Raw genomic sequence first — 21,504 nt, 5'->3', positions numbered from 1 at the left:
AAATAAACAAAATATAGAATGGAATTTGCCATAGCTTCTTGATACTAAGAATAAAAAAAACTAAAAAAAAAAAAATCAAAACTAACAGTTTTATGAAAAAATTCTCATTGGATGCCTACATGACACTTAAAAGTATGATTCTCATTTTAAGTATTTCTCCAAACCTGAATTCAAATGGAAATTTGCTCAATACAAAAGTGTAATTTTATATGAAAACTGATTAGAAAAAAAAGAAATGCTCCATGGGTCAAAGAAGAAATTACAACAGAAATCAGAAAATATTTTGAACTAAGTAATAATCTAAAATACTATGTATCAAAACTTGTGAAGTGAAGCTAAAGCTGTGTTTAGAGGGAAACCTAGGGACTTTATTGCATAAATTCGAAAAATCAGGTGAAAGCTAATGAACAAACATCTTTACCAGTTAAATGAACAGAGTAGCATAAACCTATTAAAAGTAGACAGAAAGATAAAATAGAAGTAAAGATAAAAAAAATACAAGGGGCACTTGGGTGGCTCAGTCGGTTAAGCGTCTGACTTTGGCTCAGGTTCCCATTCTGCCACTGAGTCCACCAGCATTGGGCTCTCTGCTCAGCGGGAAGTCTGCTTCTCCCTCTCCCCCTGCTTGTGCTCTTTTTCTCTTATTTGCTCACTCTCTCTCTCTCTCAAATAAATAAATAAAAATCTTTAAAAAGAGAGAGAGATACAATTAAATAGAAAACAAAATCTACAATGAAACAGGAAACATCCAAAAGGAAAAAGCAACAAAGCAAGTATTTGACAGTTGACAAGGGATCATACTAAAAGAAATTAAACCAAATACACAAATCTACAGAAATTTGCCTTATCTTCCTCTTAAAATCTATAGACATATAGCATTTGTGATAGAAAAAAGCAATAGCTGCTAACATCAGAAACTGAGTAACTGGGACTCCTGGGTGGCTCAGTCAGTCGTTAAGCCCTCTGCCTTTGCCTCAGGTTCATAAGGGCCCTGGGATGGAGCCCCGCATTGCATCAAGCTCCCTGCTCAGTGGGAAGCCTGCTTCTACGGCTCCTACTCCCCCTGCTTCTTGTGTTCCCTCTCTTGCTGTGTCTCTCTGTCAAATTAAAAAAAAAAAAAAAAAAAGAAACAGTAATTTTTGGAAGTTGGAAATCACATGGATCAGATGAACAGAAAAGCTATAAGACCCCAGCTATGACATATATGAGAAATGCTTTTCTCATTATCTGTAAACTCAAAAAAAAGGAATGGGAATAGACTATGAGGTAATTACCAATGACAATCAGTTTAACTGATCAATAGATTAACTGTGATGTTGTATGGTAAATTAAAGCTCTCTAAACAAAATGGAGACCTCCTACTAACAACATTGGAAACAAAAGTAGAATAAGCCTTTGGAAGATCTAGACATCCAGTTAGACAGAAAAGTTTAGAGGTGAAGGAGTAGAGCAGGAGGCAGTTTTAACCAGAAGGAAAACTCTAAAGCACAACAAATAAACTCTACCAAGTCAAATAAGTAAGGAGGAGATGAAATAATGTCACTAGAAATAGGAGAGCTGCAAAGTTAAAAAGAATATACACTAGTTCAGTGTTGCTGCTATTATTTTGGGTTAAGGTAAAGATGAGAGAGGTACCTCATGCACATTTGGCATAAAGAAAATTTTGGACTTCGACAGATTAATTTTTAAAAATATTTTTGTCCTGTATTCCAACAAATCAGTCTCTAGGAATCTGGTATACATGCACAATGTGAAAACAAGCATGCTTTCTGATGCCCTGTTCACCAATAGAACAATGGTTAAATAAAGTATGGTACATCTGCTGTCTGGATTCTCACAAATGTTAAAAAAACTAAGGTAGATTCTTCATGTATATATCCTAATGGTAAACTAAATGAACTAATAACAAATAAAAAAGTTGTACATCAACATATATAATGTGCTAGCTTTCATGCGAAACCCAATAAAAAGCTAGAGTTAGATTATGTAATACAAATATTACACACACACACACACACACACACGCGCACACAAAGCAAAGTTAACCAAACTGCTAAATTTATTTATTTCTGAGACAGGACACAAGATTGGGTTCGGAGGAAAGTCAAAGAAGGCATTCTACTTCTACATTTAATTCTACATTGTCTGAATTTATTTTAACCAACATCATATGTTAGTTTTGCAATTAAAATGTCCCATGCACACTTTTATGACAGGAGAGATAACAAGTGATATGGCAACAAAATATAGCTTATTCTACACTGTTAGTTGATTTTAAGAATAGATTATTATTATGTATTATAGAATATAATATTCTTAATTATAATCTTTAATTCTTAATTGAGGTTAAATTTCAAAGAAGGATGGAGGTAAAATTATTCCATCAAAAATGGGTAAAATAAATTAAAGATTTTATTGCTAGTTATTTAGAACATCAAGTATACTTGCTCTTAAACCTCTGAAAGATAGTGATTAACAAAATTATTCTAAAACTAATTTTCCCCTTAATTCTCACAAAATAGCCAAACCTATTTAAAAAATTCACGGTTCTGTAGACTGATACATAAAGGAGGCTACTCTTTAGAAATAACCTTATAATTTCCTTAATACAAGAAAAGCTGTACTTACAACAAGGAGCAGATTGAACTGGTGGTTCCAGTTGTGGAAAGGTCATAAGAACAGAAATCTCTGGTAGATCATGTTGCTTTATAGTATGTTCAGTAGTTTGGTCAGCCCAAACAACCACTTTTTTCCTCTCTACCAAATGTTCAATTTCTTTGAAGTCAGACTCAAAAGCAGCATTTGAAAGGCCAGCTTCTTTTAATGCACAATACTGTTTTCTTAGGGCTGGAAGTAAAGCATTCAATACTCTATATGAAGAAGGTCACAAGAAAAGAGAGATAAATATTAAATTTTAAATATAGTATTATAGTTCTACATAACATCCAAAGTATTAGCAGATCATTAGAATGACATCCTGTACATGTTTTCCTTTAGAATGCCTCAACATACTCTAACTACATTAAGAAAAGAGTGAAAAGAATTCTGGCTGGGAATTATAAGCATCAGGTCATATTCTCGGCTAGTCTTCACTTGCCTCCATCTGACCTTGGATAATACACAAACTGAGGTTTCTCCTCTATAACTTGGGGTACAACTAGATAGTCACTGCTTATACCAGGAGACTACTGTGAGAACTAATGAGTTAAATACCTATAAAAGGTTTTTGCAAAGCATAATGTGATTTATACTACTGTTACTGATACTAAGTACCATGGAATTAAAATGAAAAATGAAAAAATACACTCTTCAATGATTAGATTCATTTCAGGTATGTAACATTTCAAAGGAACCATAGTTAACTTTCCTTGATGTTAGCTCTTCATGAGTTAAAGCAATGGTTTTCAAAGCCATTCAAAGGAGTTCTAGGAGGAAGAGCTGTGGACAAGGATGGTGGGTAAAGGGAATTGATGGGGCATAGGTTTCCTGGCTCTGATTCAAAATCTTTTCTATTGCTATCAGTCAGAGCAGTATTGAATGTATCTTTTTATGTATTAGACCTCCATGTAAACGTTCACTGAAGAAATGCTGCAGTTAAACAGTTACAAATTTATACACTCAGTCAATGGTTCTTAAGTTTTATATCAAGGAAGATGTCAAACAACTTGACCTTGAAATGCTTCAGTCCTGGTTGTTTCAGTTGACTCAGAACATCCAGGAGAATAGAATCATTTCAAGTATGGGTAGGGCAGTGGGAAAAGGATAGGCATTAATTTTCTCAAGGAAGGAAGGAAGGAAGCAAGGAGATAATTGCTTTATTACCCTAGAGTCTTAAATATTTAGATAGTAGTACAAATAAATAGTCTGTGACATTTTTCTTTTTGTTGAAGGTAGGGAGTACTCCATTTAAGCCAAGGAGGCAACAACTATAGGGAAAAGTCATTAAGCATAAAGTCAATTTAAAAAAAAGATTATTTACCGAGCACCTATACGAATCATGTGCTGTGCAGAGGAGAGAACAAAGAAGTTTTAACAAAGAACTTTTTTGTCTTTCTAGAAGTCTTGATCTTCCCAAGGCTTACTCTACATTTCTTCATACTTCATAGATAAAAAATGATTATCTCCTTATTTTGATTTGCATTATCTTGATTAGTAATATTGAGTACCTTGTCATATACTCGTTGGCTATCCGTATGTCTTCTTTGGAAAAATGTCTACTTAGATTTTCTGCCCATTTCCAATCAGATTGTTTCCTTTTTTGCTATTGAGTTGTATGTTCTTTATATATTTTGGATATTAACCCCTTATCAGAGATGATTTGCAAATGTTGTGTCCTTTGGAAGGTTGCCTTTTTACTTTGTTGATGGCTTCTTTTGCTGTGCAGAAGCTTTTTAGTTTGATGTTAATTTCACTTATGTTTGCTTTTGTTTCTTTTGCTTTTGTTGTAAATCCAAAATATCATCTCCAAGTCTGATATCAAAGAACTTATCGTCTATGTTTTCTTCTAGGAGTTTTATGATTTCAGGTCTTATGTTCAAGACTTTAATTCATTTTGGGCTAATTTTTAGGTATGGTGCAAGATAGTGGTCTACAGTTTCAATTCTTTGCATGTAGCTGTCCGATTTTCCCAACATCATTTATTGAAGAGACTGTCCTTTCCCCATTGTATATTCTTGGTTCTTCTGCCATAAATTAATTGACCATATATGTGTGGGTTTATTTTGCGCTCTCTATTCTGTTCTATTAAGCTATGTGCTCTCTCTCTCTCTCTTTTTTTTTTAAAGATCTTATTTATTTATTTGACAGACAGAGATCACAAGTAAGCAGAGAGGCCAGCAGAGAGAGAGGGGGGAAGCAGGCTCCCCGCTTGAGCAGGGAGCCTGATGTGGGGCTCGATCCCAGGATGCTGGGACCTGAGCCTAAAGCAGAGGCTTTAACCCACTGAGCCACCCAGGTGCCCTTGCTTTTTCTTTCTTGATAACAGTGCAGTTTCTTTTTGTTTTAAGTTTCTATTTAAATTCTAATTAGTCAACATACAGTGTACTCTGTGCTTGCTTTTAAGCTAATACCATGCTGTGTTGATTGCTATAGCTTTGTAATATAGTTAGAAGGAAATAAATCAGACAGGAATTGTGACACCTCCAACTGTGTTCTTTCTCGAGATTGCTTTGGTTATTTGGTGTCTTCTGCAATGCTATACAGATTTTAGAATTTTTGTTTTATTTCTGTGAAAAATGCCATTGGAATAATGTTACTCTATTAAATCCACAGATTGCTTTGGACAGTATGGACATTGAACATTAATTCTTCCAATCCATGAACACAGAATATCTTTTCACTTATTTGTGTCTTCTTCAATTTCTTTCATCAATGTCTTATAGTTTTCAGTGTATTAGTCTTTCATTTCCTTGGTTAAATTTATTCCTAGGTATCTATTATTTTTGATGCAATTGTCAATAGGATTGTTTTCTTAATTTTTCTGACAGTTTGTTATTAGTATATAGAAATGCAACATATTTCTGTATGTTGATTTTGTATCCTGTGACTTAATTCATTGATCAGTTCTAGTAGTTTTGGCAGTCTTCAGGGTTTTCTATATATATAGTGTCATGTCATCTGCAAATAATAAGTTCTAGCTTTTCCAGCTTGCATGCCTTTCCTTTTCTGTTTTCTTTTTCTTTCTTTCTTTTTTTTTTTCATGTCTAATTGCTTTGATTAGGACTTTTTTTGTCTTGTTTTTTGGATTTTACATAGAAGTGAAATCCATATTTTATGTTTTTGATGACACATTTCATATTTTTTTTATCTTGCATATCCATTAATTATTGTAGTTAAAGTTATTTTTTACTATATTTTCTTTTAACTTTCATATTAGCTTTACAAGTAATTCATCTTTTACCTTTACTATATATTAACTTTTACCAGTGAGATTTATACCTTCATGTTTTCTTATTACCTATTAGCACCCTTTCTTTTCAGCTTAAAGAAGTCTCCTAATATTTCTCATAAGGCCAGTTTTATGAACTGCTTTAGCTTTTGCTTGTCTGGAAAATTCTTTATCTCTTCCCCTCAATTCTGAACAAGTGTGCTGGGTAGAGTATTCTTGGTTAGAAATTTTTTTCTTTCAGCACTTTAAAGGTATATTATATCACTTTTTGCCTCTGCTATACAAGATCAGGCTATGATAGTTCATCACCTTTATTATTTTTTTTGTCATTTAATTCTTACAAAATCTTTTAAAGAAAGTATTATAACCTATTTTAACACTTAAGAAAACTAAGGTTAAGTGAGGTTAAATAATTTATGCAAGGTCATACTGCTAATATAAAATAGAATTCAAGACCAATTCCAAAACTCATACTCTTTCTACTATGCTATATTATCTCCGTTTATAATGTTTTGGGTCAGCAATTTGCTAAATCAGTAAGAGTTAGTCAGAAACTTTTTGCCCATTTGAAACTAAAATTTACCTTAAATGTATTAATCTATTTGTCTGATACAGTAATGGGTTTCTTTGATACTTTAGCTCTTGCCAGTGGCTTGAGTGTTAGTAAATGAATATTCATGGTCTGTTCTAGGTAGAGATATAGAAAGCTCAAGATTAGGTTGAGCTTTTAATCACAGAAGAATATCTCCCTAAAGTTTTTCCTTTCCTTTTCCTCTTTTTAAAATAACTATCCTAATGTGACTTCTTTTACATCAGAAGTATGGAAAATTAATTACTAGTTATTTGAGAATACTAGAACTGCAGTAGAATTTTATACTAGCAGAAAGCCCTTAGAGAAATATATTTTTCATTTTATAGAGCATGAAAGTGACACCTAAAGAGCTGACTGACATATCCAAGGTAACGAAAATAAAGACTATACTTTTTTTTTACCATTATGTTTCAAAAGATGTTACTACTGAGCTAGTAGAGCATGAGAGCTACTATAGCATCACATAAAAATTGGGACAGTTGAAGTTAAAAAATATACACTTTTAGTAACCTCATTTTATTGACAAAAATCATTCTGGAATTATAAATACTTTAAAAACTGCCCACTTAAAAAGTCAGCTGTTATTAATAGTAATTGCTTCTTTTAATAAATTTTTAGAGAAAAATACTTTCAAAACTATAAAACACTAAAAATATTAGTTGGAGGAGAAGAACCATATATTTTGTACTTTCTCAATGTTTTCTAACTTTGTATACTTTCTGACGCTGGCAAACACTTAAGAATAATTTATCCCATACCAAATAAAAATTTTCTGGCAGTGGAAAACAACTTCTATGTTTCAGGTTCCTCAGGTCTGTAAGTATTAAAATTTATAGAATAGATAAATCCATGCACTTACGCCTCAGTTTGCCTGTGTTGTTGTTCTTGAAGACAAGCTAGATCCACCATATGTTTAATTTGTGCTTTCAAATCTTTGTTCTGGAGGTGCAAATGGTGACAATGAAGATCTTTATTGAGCTCCTGGGGAAAACAATGCAAACTATACTTCAGATTCCTTTAAGAATGTTAAAATTAAGTAATTTTCAACAAAAATTATTTTATATTGGTGCTAATAGTTTTAATTTTTTATATACAAAAGGATAATATTTAGGAATGATCTGAGAAATAAACATCCTGGTATAAGTGGTCTATAACTTACAAGCAAGGTAAGTTTTAAGTTTCTCAGAAATTAATGTTAGGAACTTAGAACAAATTTTATTATGATGATAGTTTCTTGGGTCTATCCAACCTTTTGATAATGCTGTGAAAATATGAATACGACCAGTTTTTGCTTAACTGCCATTTCTTCAGGGCTTTTCCTGAGCATTATATTTAAAGATGGATACTCTCCACTTCCAACAGTCTCTGCCATAGTATCGATCAGTAACAATTTCATTTATCTGTTTATAGTTTCTCTGTCTACTTAGAACGTAAGGTTCACAACCAGGACAGTGGGTAGGTCAAACTGTTTCAGTGTATAGCCCCTGTATTCAGTTTCTGGAGTTGCATGTAATAAAAATTTCTTGCTTTCACCCAATCTGGTATAAGCTTCATCCTAGAGCAGAAGTGTGAAAAGTCTTTTACAGGTTCCCATTTTCCTAAACCACATGTGGTTAGCCACAAGTGTTCTCTAATCTACTCCCTAAAATTATTTATCTTTTCCTTAAACCTACTAAACCTTAAGTAGGAAAATGTCAGCTACATGGTTATACTGAAGTGTGAAAGGGATAATCCAACAGCATTCTCAGAATCCTTAACTGGGAAAATTTTGGTCAATAGGATGAAAGGAAATGAAATCTTTTGGACATCTGAGGGACTGTGACAGCAATCTCATAAACAGAAGAGGTATGTCAGGAAGCTTCCTCCCCGTGACAAATCCATTTTCGCTCTTCAATACACCTTACCAGTTGACCACTGATTCTCTAAAAGCTTAACATTGTTTTTTCTTCTTTTTTTTCAATACTTTCTATGCCAGTGGTAGGCACTATGGGAAACAATATCATTTGATGTATCTGAGATATAGTAAAGTTGGGGGTTGTTTCTTCATATCATTTATGACTATATTTTCACCCTCTTTAGGGAGTCAGAATGGTATGGTGAAAGCACTGGCCTGAGTCAGGTGGTCTTAGAAATGGTCTCAGCCAGAACACAAATGCTACCTGAAGCTAAAAATATAGTCTTTATGGAGATCAGTTTACTTGACTAAAATTTAAGAGCTTGACTAGATGATCTCTTTAGTTTTTTCCAGTTATAAGATTCAATGATCCTAATGTTCTGAACATATTTGCCAAATATGCCTTCTTTTCTCTTGAAAAAAGAATCCTTTCTTTAAATATTTCCCCTGATAATATTATTCTTTTATCTTCTTGAATTACCTGTCTCTTAAAAAGACAAAACTTGATTGTATAATTGTATTAGTCAACAATAGGCCTTGGCTTGCGTGTCATCTTTGGAAAGCCAAGTTTACAATTTGAGTCTTGTCTTGTCTTGATACACTAATGACAAAATCTGATTAGAAGAACATGGTCTATTCTGAGAACTACAAGTAGGTTAGTAATGGCTAAGGTGAAAAATATAATGTGAGGTTATATATAAAATGAGAGGTATTCAGGCCTGGAAAATCATAACAGAGTTTGTATCAGGCAGAAAGCACTGAAGATTAATATGATCAGGGTTACTTTCTAGAAGGCTCATTTTCATTATAGTAGAATTTCAGTGGAAGCCAAAAGACCAAATGTAGCAGTCCAATAATGGTGGGTAGCGTTCTGAATAAAGGTAGTGGCAGTGGGAAACAGAAAGTAGTAAACAGATTTGAGAGCTTAAGTGGTAAATAATGCAGAAAAGGTATAAAAAGAAGAGTACCAATTTGAAAGTCACAGTACTGGGTCTGTGTCCAGAGTTATATGACTGTGGCAAGTTCTTTTGCAAAATTATGTCTCTGTTTGCTTACATTAGCTGTGAAAATATCCATGGTAAAAAGAATTGAAAGTTAAATTACGGTTGTAGGAATGGAAGCAGTTTTAGTTTTATTGTTTTTTCAAATTATTTGTGATGAAATTCATTAAAAAAATAAGGACTTTAAAAATAAATTCTAGGTGGGGTGCCTGGGTGGCTCAGCAGGTTAAAGCCTCTGCCTTCGGCTCAGGTCATGATCCCAGGGTCCTGGGATCTAGCCCCGCATCGGGCTCTCTGCTGAGCGGGGAGCCTGCTTTCCCCCTCTCTCTCTGCCTGCCTCTCTGCCTACTTGTGATCTCTGCCTGTCAAATAAATAAGTAAAATCTTAATAAATAAATAAATAAATAAATAAATTCTAGGTTCACAGTCAGGTGTGGAAAAGTTTTGCTTAAGGGAGTTACAGAAGACAGATTGATAGAAAAATTACATCTGACCATATTGTAAATTTATTGAAATGTAAAATTATTGAAAAATGTAAATTCATTGAAAATAACCCAAATAATATTAACTTTATAAATGCTACTAAGTAGACAAAGAGGCAAAAACAAATTACCAATTATAATAATAATACTAAAAAGAATACCATAACACTTTTTAAATTGGGAGCTTATGGTAAGTATGGGGAAGCAAAGGCAAAGCAGTAAATTTCTACAATTTATTTATTTATCTTTTTGCCTCTTTAATGCTAAATAAGTTCAGTACTTCTGTAATGAGATTTGGTTATAAATTAGAATTTTGATTATACAAATAAATTATAAGTATAATCTAAGTAAAACTAGCGAGAAATAAAAGTTTTTGGCTAACCCTCAATAAATCTCCATACTAAAGACTTATTCCATCTTCATTTATCTTTGGTTTTCTTCTTAGGAAATAGGGTATCTGCTGCTTGTTGCTCACTGCTCCTTTCACTACCGTGACTGTCATCATTGACTGGTCCTGCTAGTCTTCTCCCTCCCTAGTCTGAGTTTTAACGCTAAAAGAATGGCCTTTTGTAGCTATTGCTAGCCAACCAGAGAATTCATTTCCCTAGTCATGATGCACTGGATAATATTTTTCAGTTACAACAACAAAAAAATTGTTATCTTTGCATATTAACCATGACAACCTGCATTCATTTGCTACTGAATATATTATACTTTATTTTACCCGTGTTGACAATCATTTAGTGGTTTTTTTAGAAATTTGAAACTTCTATAGGATTAAATACCAATTAGCTAATACATAGTATTGAAATTCAGAAAAGCATCATCCAGGTAAAGACTCAGACACTCCTTTAAAAAACAAAGTGTAATGAAGTTATTCTTTTAAAAAAAAGTAATAGATATTTGGATCAAAATTAGGTACTTCGTAGCAGGTGTCTACTTATTGCTTATGCTATATTCATTTTCCCCTCCTTTCTTATTTAGAAAACTCTAATTTTGTTCAGGGTGACAATGTGTCCAGCAAAAATATTCACCTTTCTATATTCCCTTATAGCTAGGGACAGCCATGTGACAATTCTAGCCAATAAGATAGGCCTGCTAGGAATTTCCGGGAATGCTTTTACTTTCCCAAGACAGATATACCTTCCCACTTTATTTCTCTCTTCTTCTGGCCTAAGTGTGAAGTTGAGACTAAAGATGGAATAACGATATGGCAACTATGAAAAGAGAAGTATAATAATGACACTGATGACATTTTGGAGGTACTATATTAGGAATAAACTGCATATTCTCAAGACTTACTGTCAGGGGAACAAAATAAAGCCCTGACTGGTAAAGGCATAAAAAAGTCAGATTTCTGTAACCATGTGGATAAACACAATTCTTATCTGATTCAGCCATTAACCATCATTACCCATTACTACTCTTTATAATATTTCACCCTTCTAGGTGGAATATCTTCAATTTAGTACTTATATGCATATACACACACACAACTTTCAAATCAGCTTTTGTTAGCTATGATACAAGTAAGGGTGGCCATGTTTAAAACTATTTTTCCACAAAACCTTAAGTGTTAAAAAAACTGAAATTACCTAAATGATGAATCCTCAAGTACAGTTTGATTACTTTATTCTAACTTAAGAGCTATCTCATAATAGGTTGTAATTGCTTAAGAATAACTTTACTTAAAAGAACTTTACTCTTCATAAAGTAAAGAAAAGGCAAATTTATTGAGGAATTAGTGAGGCAGAAGGTAGAATGAGTGAAGGGAAATGGTAAAATGAGTCAACTAAATCTCAGAGAGATGGAACAATAGTTGTCTTATGAGAAATATTTACCCAATGACAAAGACAATGAGTTTAAAGAGCTCAGTTCTTACAAATGAGTCTGAATACAAAAACACATCTATACCTTTGGAATATGACTATTTTGACCTAAGAGTTCCATTTCAGTTTTTACACGATGGAGCCAATTAGTATTCTCATCAAATTGCTTTAATTCCTCCTCCTTTTTCTTCTCCAGGTAGCAGCGACGTGTTTTCAACATTGCAAGTCTATGATCTCGTTTGCAAGTGGCCTGAAAAATGACGCATTTAATAGTTTAATTTTTATGATATTTGATGTATGTGATATTAGTAAAGTGGTAAATTTTCTCATAAGGGTGCAACTGCAGTCTATTAAGTTAGGCTATACTTTTGTACTTAAAGCTATTTCCCCTTTGAAATCTCCACAATACTCCTGCTTGCAGGAAAATAGGAAATTGAGCTGTGAGTCATTTTTATAAAATTACATGTTGAGAGTTTATGGCTTTAGGAATTACAACAGTTGAAGACTGTAGCTTTTTGTGTGTGCTAAAATACATTCCTTTAAATGCTGCATTTGAAAAGTTCATACAAGGTCTGATAATTCCCATGATTTCTTTACTCAAAATTAAAGCAGATGCACGTCCTGCTCTTTCCCTTCCTCCAACTTGAAAGATGTGAAGAAATAACTGCTCTGATATTGCCTACAATGCTTTAGACAGGCTGGTGCAAGTGTTAGAAAATGGAGCTTATAAAAGCTCATAAATATCCGATTATAGCTGATGGTTGGTTCAGGATCCATAATGGGTGTTCTCAATATTTTTGTACTTTATGTAGGCACAAATCTGGCCTTTTGGTTTTTTACCTCAAGGGTCTTGCACACTATCATGGGAACGGTGAGCTGAACAGCTTGATCTCTCTGGGCTATTTGCAAATAGATACTGAACTCAAAAATCATAAGATACGATGGCTGGACTTGAAAAAGATCCCCAGATTAGAAAAAAGCACATGTAACAGGTTTTGGGAGTAGGAACTATATGAAAGAAAAAAGGATCAGGGACTATACTGTACTTGGTCAAAAGCCTTACTTATTCTCTTAAAAGATAAGTTCTTCTTTAATATATTTTAATTTTGGGGAAAATCCAGGCATTAAAGAAATTTGCTGAAATGTAAAAGAATGTCACTCTTCTCACCACCTCTTTTTGTTTGCTTTGGAAAACATAATTCATTATTTTTCATTAAAGTGTTACTTACGTTATCATGCAATGAGCTAATGGTTTTAAAATTAATACATAAATATATTTTTTAAGTCTCAGTTTGAAAATTTAATATAGGAATATTGGTAGATAGAATTCATATGAACAAAGGTTCTTTAAGTTCCTAAATAATTTTTTTAAACAGTAATGGGTAATGAGACCTGAAAAGTTAAGACCCACTACTATAACAGAAGGTAGGATATGCAGTTTCTTGACTTTCTTCTGATATTCAGCAGGTGTGAAAATTTAGGCAAGTTAATCTCACTGGATCTTTAGTTACCTCATCTGAAAATGAACCTAAGAGTAGTGTACTTGCCTGAAGGAAGACAGTTGTATCAAATTATCTTTTCTTTGCTTTAACCTTTATAAATGTTCTACAAACTCTTAGAAACCAGGGCAGGAAATGCTCTGAGGCTCTCATGGCAGCTAATATTTAATACCAAAAAGTTTTACACTGAAAACCCCTAAAAGTATGTTTTTGAGTTTTTACTTCTAAACGTCCATCAACGGGTGCCTGGGTGGCTCAGTTGGTTAAGTGTTCAACTCTTGATTTCAGCTTGGGTTGTGATCTCACAGTCTTGCTCTGCGCTCAGTGTGGAGTCTCCTTGAGAGTCTCTTTCTCCCCTCTGCCCCTCCCCCCTTCGCATGTACACAGTCTCTCTCTCTCTCTCAAAATAATAAAGTCTTTAAAAAAAAAGTCCATCAAATGTATCTTTTATGATAGTTCTCTATGGGGACATTTTCCATATGGGTACTCCTATTGAATAATTGTTCTGAAATAAATAGCAAATAAGTGTCTGGGGATAAATGCTAAAATTTGCATGTTAAACCCTGACATTAAAGCAAATGCTTCCCATTAAGGTTTCAAAAGAGCTTTATATATTTTATTAACAAAATCACCAGAACACCACAAAACTTCTTGAGTGAGAACACACAAATAATTCTAAAATTTAGATGTTACCACTGCTTTGTACAAAAGGACCGCAAACATGTTAAACTCATTATTTGGCTAAAAATAATTTGCAGATTACCTTTATATGGTTGTAAAATCACCCAAGAGTTTCACTTTAATTCTAATCTCAGAGTCTATAATCTAGAATCATTTATGCCTGAATCAATGTTATGAGATTCTTTGAGCGCTTCTGATAATAAAGCACTTTTGGAGGGGATCCAAAAGAGATATAAAATTCCTTGCCCTAGCAGACAGTTTAGTAAAACTATAGTTTGATACTTTAGCATGTAAAAAACAAAACGAAAACTGCCACCAACAAAAAAAACACCTCAATTTCTATAGATGTCTTCCTATTTTTTTTCAGTAATTTAACTACAACCAATACACTTCCGAGGTCTTATCTCCATTGTTTACCTAGTCTCATATGAATAGCTATAAGAATTGGAATATGTAGCTTTAACTGACCAAAAGTAAGAAATTCTAAAAGGGAAGTAGACTGAAAACAGGTAGTAAGCAGAAGAATACAGATGCAAACAAAAAATTTAAAAAAACCCAGCCAAACTCATCTCCTACTCTGTCTTAATAAGTACTCATATTTTCGGTATGTCAATCAAATCTTATTAAAGTTATTTTTAAAAAAGGCATTTTCAATAAGATAAGGAATAATAAATGCATACTTGGTAAATAAATTACTAATTTTAATAGTACAGTTTAATAGCTACTGATAAACTGGCATCAATGATATATTAATGAATACTTTGTGATTAATTTCTTAGCATATCATACTCTGCAATCATAGTCTGAGAAAAAACTGAAATGCTAGTTTTTAAAGCACTATTTAAAATTTGAAGGCTTTCAGGGGCACCTGGGTGGCTCAGTGGGTTAAGCCTTTGCCTTTAGCTCAGGCATGATCTCAGGGTCCTGGGATCGAGCCCCGCATCGGGTTCTCTGCTCAGCAGGGAGCCTGCTTCCCCCTCTCTCTCTGCCTGCCTCTATGCCTACTTGTGATCTCTCTCTCTGTCAAATAAATAAAATGTTAAAACAAAAATTTGATGGCTTTCAGACGTTGAAAAAATATAAAATTTTTATATGTAATTGTTATTTATGGGAAGGTAGGTAAAGGAGAAAACACATTTGGGGTGGTGGTCTAAGAGGACCAGAAAGTTATTTATAAGGGACAGTTTTTTAATAAGTAATATGCAAATGTATCTTATGTATTACCTGTGTAATTTCAAAAAAATCAATAAAAATAAAATTAAGCTTATCATTAGTGAACACTAAAACTGGGGAGAATTATTATTAAAACGTTTATTTTTCTGCTCTTAGGTGATCTGGAGTTGCATATATCCAGGCATACATTATTTTTGATCCTGCTTGGCTCTCATGCTTCTTGAACTTACATCTTATTGACATTTTGTTAGTCCTAAAAAATTCTAAGCCTGAAACTTTTCATATTATCCTTTCTCATTTTACACTAATATATCTCTTTCAGAATAACTATAAGAAGAATGCATGACTTTTCAGTTTGTCTTTCATGCAACAACATGTTGTTCACATTTGCTATCTTTTTATCCTGTATTTGATATGATTTCCTCAGGTCTCCCAGTTTCGACTCTCTTCAGCTTATCTAACACACAGAAAAGGATAGAGGTAATATGTTCTGGATTCAACTTGCTTGAGTTCAAATAGGTTCAAATAGGTCTGACACCTATGAGCTGTGTGACCCTGGGCAAGATGACCTCTTTGTGCTCTGGTTTCCTCATCTTAATTATAAGGATAATAATATAACATCCCTCATAGGGTTTTATGAGAATTGAGTTAATGCATGTAAAGCACTTTAAAGACTACCTAGCACTGTACCTATAAAGTGAACTTTGAAATTTCAGTGAATAAAGCTTTAATTTCTGGAAGTTTCATTTGTTTTCTTTTTGTATATGGATGTTCTTTTGATGTTTTATTCCTTTATCATTAATTCCTTTTTTGATGTCTTCAGTCTTTTTTATAGTTTTATCAGATTGCTCAAGTGTCTGAAATTTTGGGAATTCTGTCATTATTTGCCAAATCTGCTGACTTGGTTATGGTAGACTGTTTTACCATGTGCTTTTTAAATTTTGGACAGTGGCTTCTCATTAGTGATTTGAACTGAGGGTCTGTTTCACTAGGCAGATTCTGTATTGCTCTGTCCAGTTCTCCAAAGATTATCATTCCTCTGCTATCATTTTCTATGTTAATTTCTCACTTGAAGGACTTACTAACTAAAACATATGGATTATAAGAATTCAAACCTCAAATCCTTAAAAAGAATATCTATAACAGCAGTTTTTAACATTTTATTTTTCTTTTGAAATTTTTTAAAGTAGGCTCCATGCTGGGCATGGAGCTCAAAGGGGGTATGAACTCATGACTCTGAGATCAAGACCTGAGTTGAGATCAAGAGTCAGACACTTAACCAAATGAGCCACCCAGGTGCCCTAATAGTTAGTGAAACTTTTTCTTACCCCAGGCATGGTTCCTTATCTTTCTGTGCTGACTGGAAGATGTTTCTTCATGGCGTACTACCAATATGAAGAGTACAGGCCTCTGAGGTTTCCATCTTTACACAGGGTCTGCCATTTCTAACTCCCTCTCTCCCTTGGGTCCTTTACCAAAGAAGTGGTATACATCAAAGGTAGGATATTGGGAGAGGTCTGTGTGTGTGGAGGGAGGGCAGTATATTACCGCATGAAATAATAAAAATGAGTAAAAGATGGTCTGCATTTCTAAACATTATGCAATGGAAATTCTAACAATGTCAGTGATAAAATATTCTTTCCTGGAAAAAAAGATCTGTGATTGGTCTAAATTGTAAATTATTGCCTGCATCCAGGGTGTACCACTCTCACTGCCTGACTTTTAGTACTCAACAATGAGTGTGTTAACTTCAAGTTAAGCATTCCATCAACCCTCACAGAAGCAACAGTTGCAACTGAGATTTTGGGGTTATTTTGTTTCCTTTTCCTTTCTGACACCTAGGAATTTAATTTTCTGTCTTGTACACATAACTATGAATTTATTTTTTTTTATTTTTTATTTTTTTTAGATTTTTATTTATTTATTTGACAGAGAGAGATCACGAGTAGACAGAGAGGCAGGCAGAGAGAGAGGAGGAAGCAGGCTCCCTGCTGAGCACAGAGCCCGATGCGGGGCTCGATCCCAGAACCCTGGGATCATGACCTGAGCCGAAGGCAGAGGCTTTAACCCACTGAGCCACCCAGGCGCCCCACACATAACTATGAATTTAAAACAATGTTTGATACATTTCTTCCAGCATTTCCAGGTGTTTGTAGTGAATGGGTAATTAAATCATTACCTATCACATTTATAGAGTTAGAAGTCTCCATGTGTTTACATGTCTAAAATTTAATTATAAATAAATACCTTTTCTACTTTGTCTTCAGAACACATCATTTCGATTTGCTTGTGACACTGTTGTTGATAGAATGATTTAAGTTCATTTTCTTTTAGTAACATTTCCAGCTTCAGATATTCTTGCCTAATTTCTTCTCGATTCTGGAACAAGCAGTTCAGAATTTCTTGAAATCTACCAAATAAAAAACACATTATAGAATCTCACTAATTTTGTGAAATAAATTTAAGAAAAAAATGAACAAAAGAGTATATATCACTCATAGAATTAGACTCAATGACAAACAGCAAATAGGATAGTGACTATTCCCTATTAAATTACAAAAATGTTTGGAAAAGGGTATTAACTTTATTTTCACTGTACTTCTTTTCTCCTCCAGGGAAGATCATACTATTAAGAGACATAGGTATTATAAGGCTTCTCTATGCAAGTCATAATTATATAAATCATATACTCTATTTTGTCTATGTAATCCAGCTACTTACTAGCAGAAATAAAACATTATGTTTGTAGGAAAAGGATGATAATTTGAATCTGTACAATCCCAATTAACAAGGCCCCCAAAGCAACACAGTACTGTGTGTTGTTTTGATGTTGGCTAACTGTGAAGAAACAAGCAGTGGGTGGCATAATCATATGGTGCCTCCATGGCCCCCTAGGGAAAGTGAGATAGCCAATTTTTAGTTTTAGAATTTGTTACAGTGAAAACACACCATACGGTTAGGTACCCCCTACAGCCTGGCTAAGAGTCAGCTGACACTGCCAGGACCCAAAACAACCAAGTTTGCAATGTGGTAAACCTAGAAAAAGCCACTCTGGTGTCCTTCCTCCAAAGGGAGACGGCGATTTGGAGAATCAAAGTTGGGGGATTTGACTCCTATCTCTTCCAAATGCATAAAGACCTCAAACTCCAAAAACTCATGCAAGGCCTAAAAGGAAATTGCAATTCTGCATCCTCCAGGGTCAGGAGAACATTGGTCACAGCCATATTCTAATTTTATAAACACGTATTTATGTTTTTAAATCACAGATCAGGTCCATCACATACAGGCAGAGCTCTCAAAGAAAAATTAACTGTGAAGCTTTTAAAGTAAAACTGTAACAAAGTATATGCATTTAAAAATAAATGTTCTTCAGCCAGAATTTTAGATATATTTTAAAGGATCTGTGGTAAAAACACTGCCAATTTACGTCAGTAGTTCTTAATGAAACTCTATTGGGAATGACTATAAACCACAATACATCGACTTTACTGCAGTTTTGTCAAACTGATAAATATTTCATGGGAAGTATGTACGGACATTGCAATTTCATTGTATTATATTACAACACGCTAATGCCAGTAAATGAATTGATAAGTTATCTTTAGGTTATTCTCAAAGACAATTTCTTAGTTTTATTTTTTTAAACATTTTATCCAAGGACAGAGCTAAGTATTTGTCAATTTTGTAATTTTATGGTCCAGACTTGTTTTAGTTGGTGGGGTTTACTGAATAGGATGGAAGAAAAGGAAGTATCAAAGATTTCTAGAGATTGTCTTAAAAAACAAAACAAAACAGGGGCGCCTGGGTGGCTCAGTGGGTTAAGCCTCTGCCTTCGGCTCAGGTCATGATCTCAGGGTCCTGGAATCGAGTCCCACATCTGGCTCTCTGCTCGGCAGAGAGCCTGCTTCCTCCTCTCTCTCTTTCTGCCTGCATCTCTGCCTACTTGTGATCTCTTTCTCTGTCAAACAAATAAATAAAATCTTTAAAAAAACAAAACAAAACTATCATTTTAAAACAATAAAGAGTCTTAAGGGATTGACTAATAACTATTTTCTAGTCACTTAAAACATTCAACTAACTGGTAATAAAAATTTCTGCCAATAATTTTAGGTGATACATCAAGAATCTTAAATTCTACACAATTTCTTGACACACTCACAAGTTTTATAATTACTTTGCGTCAAGAACTGTACATTCTTTTTATGATTTCTTCTTGAATATTATCTTTCCAAATAGCTTTGATAGACAGGAAATACTGTATATTCTTCCTTTCACCTTATCAAACCACATAAAAATGTTGTTTATTTTAAAAGAATTTGCAAATTCATGGTATTAAAAAAGTTCTATGTAACAGCATGATTTGTTATGATAAAAGATTTTTTTATCATAAAGATATTTCATGTATCTTTATGATGCATGATATCATAATGTATGATATCATGTATCATACATGATGCATGTATATTTCATATATACATGATATGAAATATATATCATATATATATTGTTTTGTTTTTGGCTAACTGTGATAAAAGATATTTCAGGTATTTCTTTCAGGACATAGTTACTTTTGAGGGAAAATGACAAAGGCTATGTGATATATAAGCTGATCATTACAGCTTTTTTTAATATGCAAGGAAATTATATTAAATAATATGTTGCACAAATTAAAACTCTAAAGTTTTTACTGTTTTATTTCCTAGCTCAGGCTGACCTCTTGAATCATTTTATCAGAAGGAAAGTTTCAATGACTTGAAGCCATCAACTGCAGAAAAGTTTACTAAGGTTTCAGATGGTAACTAGATCTGGTTAAGCAGTGCTGAATGATTCCATGAAAGCAATGCAAGCAAAGAATCCAAGTTGGAGCAGCTGATGACTTTAATTTTCCTTATATCTGTTTTTCGGGACCCCTGGGTGGCTCAGTCATTAAGTGGATGCCTTCAGCTCAGGTCTTGATCCCAGGGTCTTGGGATAGAGTCCCACATTGGGCTCCCTGCTCAGCGGGAATCCTGCTTCACCCTCTCCCTCTCCCTCTCCCCTGGCTTATGTTCCCTTTCTCACTGTCTCTCTGTCAAATAAATAAAATCTTTAAACAAAAATAAATAAAATAAATTTGTTTTTAAACTTATATCAACAAAAGAATATCTTATTACATGTGGGCCAATCTCACATTTGACTAACAAAATGAAAACTAATAACAACTAATAATATGCCAGTTCAAAGCTTTCTTTGATAAGGTAAACTGTGTAATGAGGAATGACTTTTACTTCATTTATTTTTTAAAAGTCACCATAAGGTGTGCCTGGGTGGCTCAGTTGGTAAAGCGACTGCCTTCAGCTCAGGTCATGATCCTAGTTGGGGTCCTGGGATGGAGCCCTGCATGGGGTTCCCTGCTCCATGGGGAGCCTCCTTCTCCCTCTGCCTGCTGCTTCCCCTGCTTCTGTGCTCTCCCTCTTGCTATCAAATAAATAAATAAATAAATAAAATCTTTAAGAAAAAATGAAACAAAAGTCACTGTAAGATTGGTGGGATATAACAAAAAGCATCATAAATGCAACAATTTTATTTTGACAACGGGTTGTTGGAGGGATTAACAGAAAATAACTTAAACATATCTCCAGCATAAACAGAGCTCTGGTACTATAACACTATACTTGTAAAACAGCACAGTATGGAAGAAAAAGATTAAGATTTGAAAGAGATGGGGTGCCTGGGTGGCTCAGTGGGTTAAAGCCTCTGCCTTCAGCTCAGGTCATGGTCCCAGGGTCCTGGGATCAAGGCCTACATCGGGCTTTCTGCTCAGTAGGAAGCCTGCTTCCTCCTCTCTCTCTCCCTGCCTCTCTGCCTACTTGAAATCTCTGTCTGTCAAATAAATAAATAAAATCTTAAAAAAAAAAAAAAGACTTGAAAGAGAATTTATAGGCTTTGTCTTATCTTTGACAAAACAATATCCCACTTCAAATCTCAAAGGATTGTTGGAGTGATCAGATTAATGTGTGCTGAAAAATCATCAAAAACTATTAAACCATCTATAAAACTAAAGCATTATTATTAGAAATACTTATTTTTAAGCATTTGGGGTCAACTGAGTCAAAAAACATTTTTTTCAAACCAAGGATATTTTACATAAACTTCAATATACAATCCAATTTTTAAAAAAGTTGTTGAATCTGAAAATAGGTTGAAAGTCACCACTGATTAGTCTTCTTTATGTATATCAAGATACCGGTAAAATTCTAGAAATCTAAAACAGTGTGAAAAATCACTGGTTTAAGTTGTGGTTAGTTTCTCATACTAGTAATAATAGAACATTGGCTCTAGAGAATGTAAAGTAAGTTCAACTTCAATGAACTTTAATCAAGTTTGGAGATTCCTTTGTTATAAGACCTCTCAGAGCCTTTAATAAACTTTAATAAACTTTTTAATAAACTTTAATAAACTACTTTGGAAATCACCTAGATTCTTT

At 33.8% G+C, this 21,504-nt stretch overlaps 1 protein-coding gene across 3 annotated transcripts in view; it reads right to left on the bottom strand.

Moving 5' to 3' along the window:
* The window catches only part of KIF18A (kinesin family member 18A), an 86,148-nt gene that overhangs the window by 34,548 nt on the left and 30,096 nt on the right, over nucleotides 1-21,504 (bottom strand). For all 3 annotated transcript variants that reach the window (XM_080817602.1, XM_080817601.1, XM_080817600.1), the window contains 4 exons: nucleotides 17,286-17,448; nucleotides 11,771-11,935; nucleotides 7,339-7,460; nucleotides 2,629-2,870 (listed from right to left, as the gene is read on the bottom strand). In XM_080817602.1, coding sequence (XP_080673728.1) covers nucleotides 2,629-2,870; nucleotides 7,339-7,460; nucleotides 11,771-11,935; nucleotides 17,286-17,448 — 692 coding nt within the window. The remainder of the gene's footprint in view (nucleotides 1-2,628; nucleotides 2,871-7,338; nucleotides 7,461-11,770; nucleotides 11,936-17,285; nucleotides 17,449-21,504) is intronic.

The sequence above is a fragment of the Martes martes genome (genome assembly GCF_963455335.1).
Source record: "Martes martes genome assembly, chromosome: 10".
Classification (NCBI taxonomy): Eukaryota; Metazoa; Chordata; class Mammalia; order Carnivora; family Mustelidae; genus Martes; species Martes martes.
The sequence above is the reverse complement of the archived record's forward strand: the minus strand, read 5'-3'. Positions and strand labels throughout refer to the sequence as shown.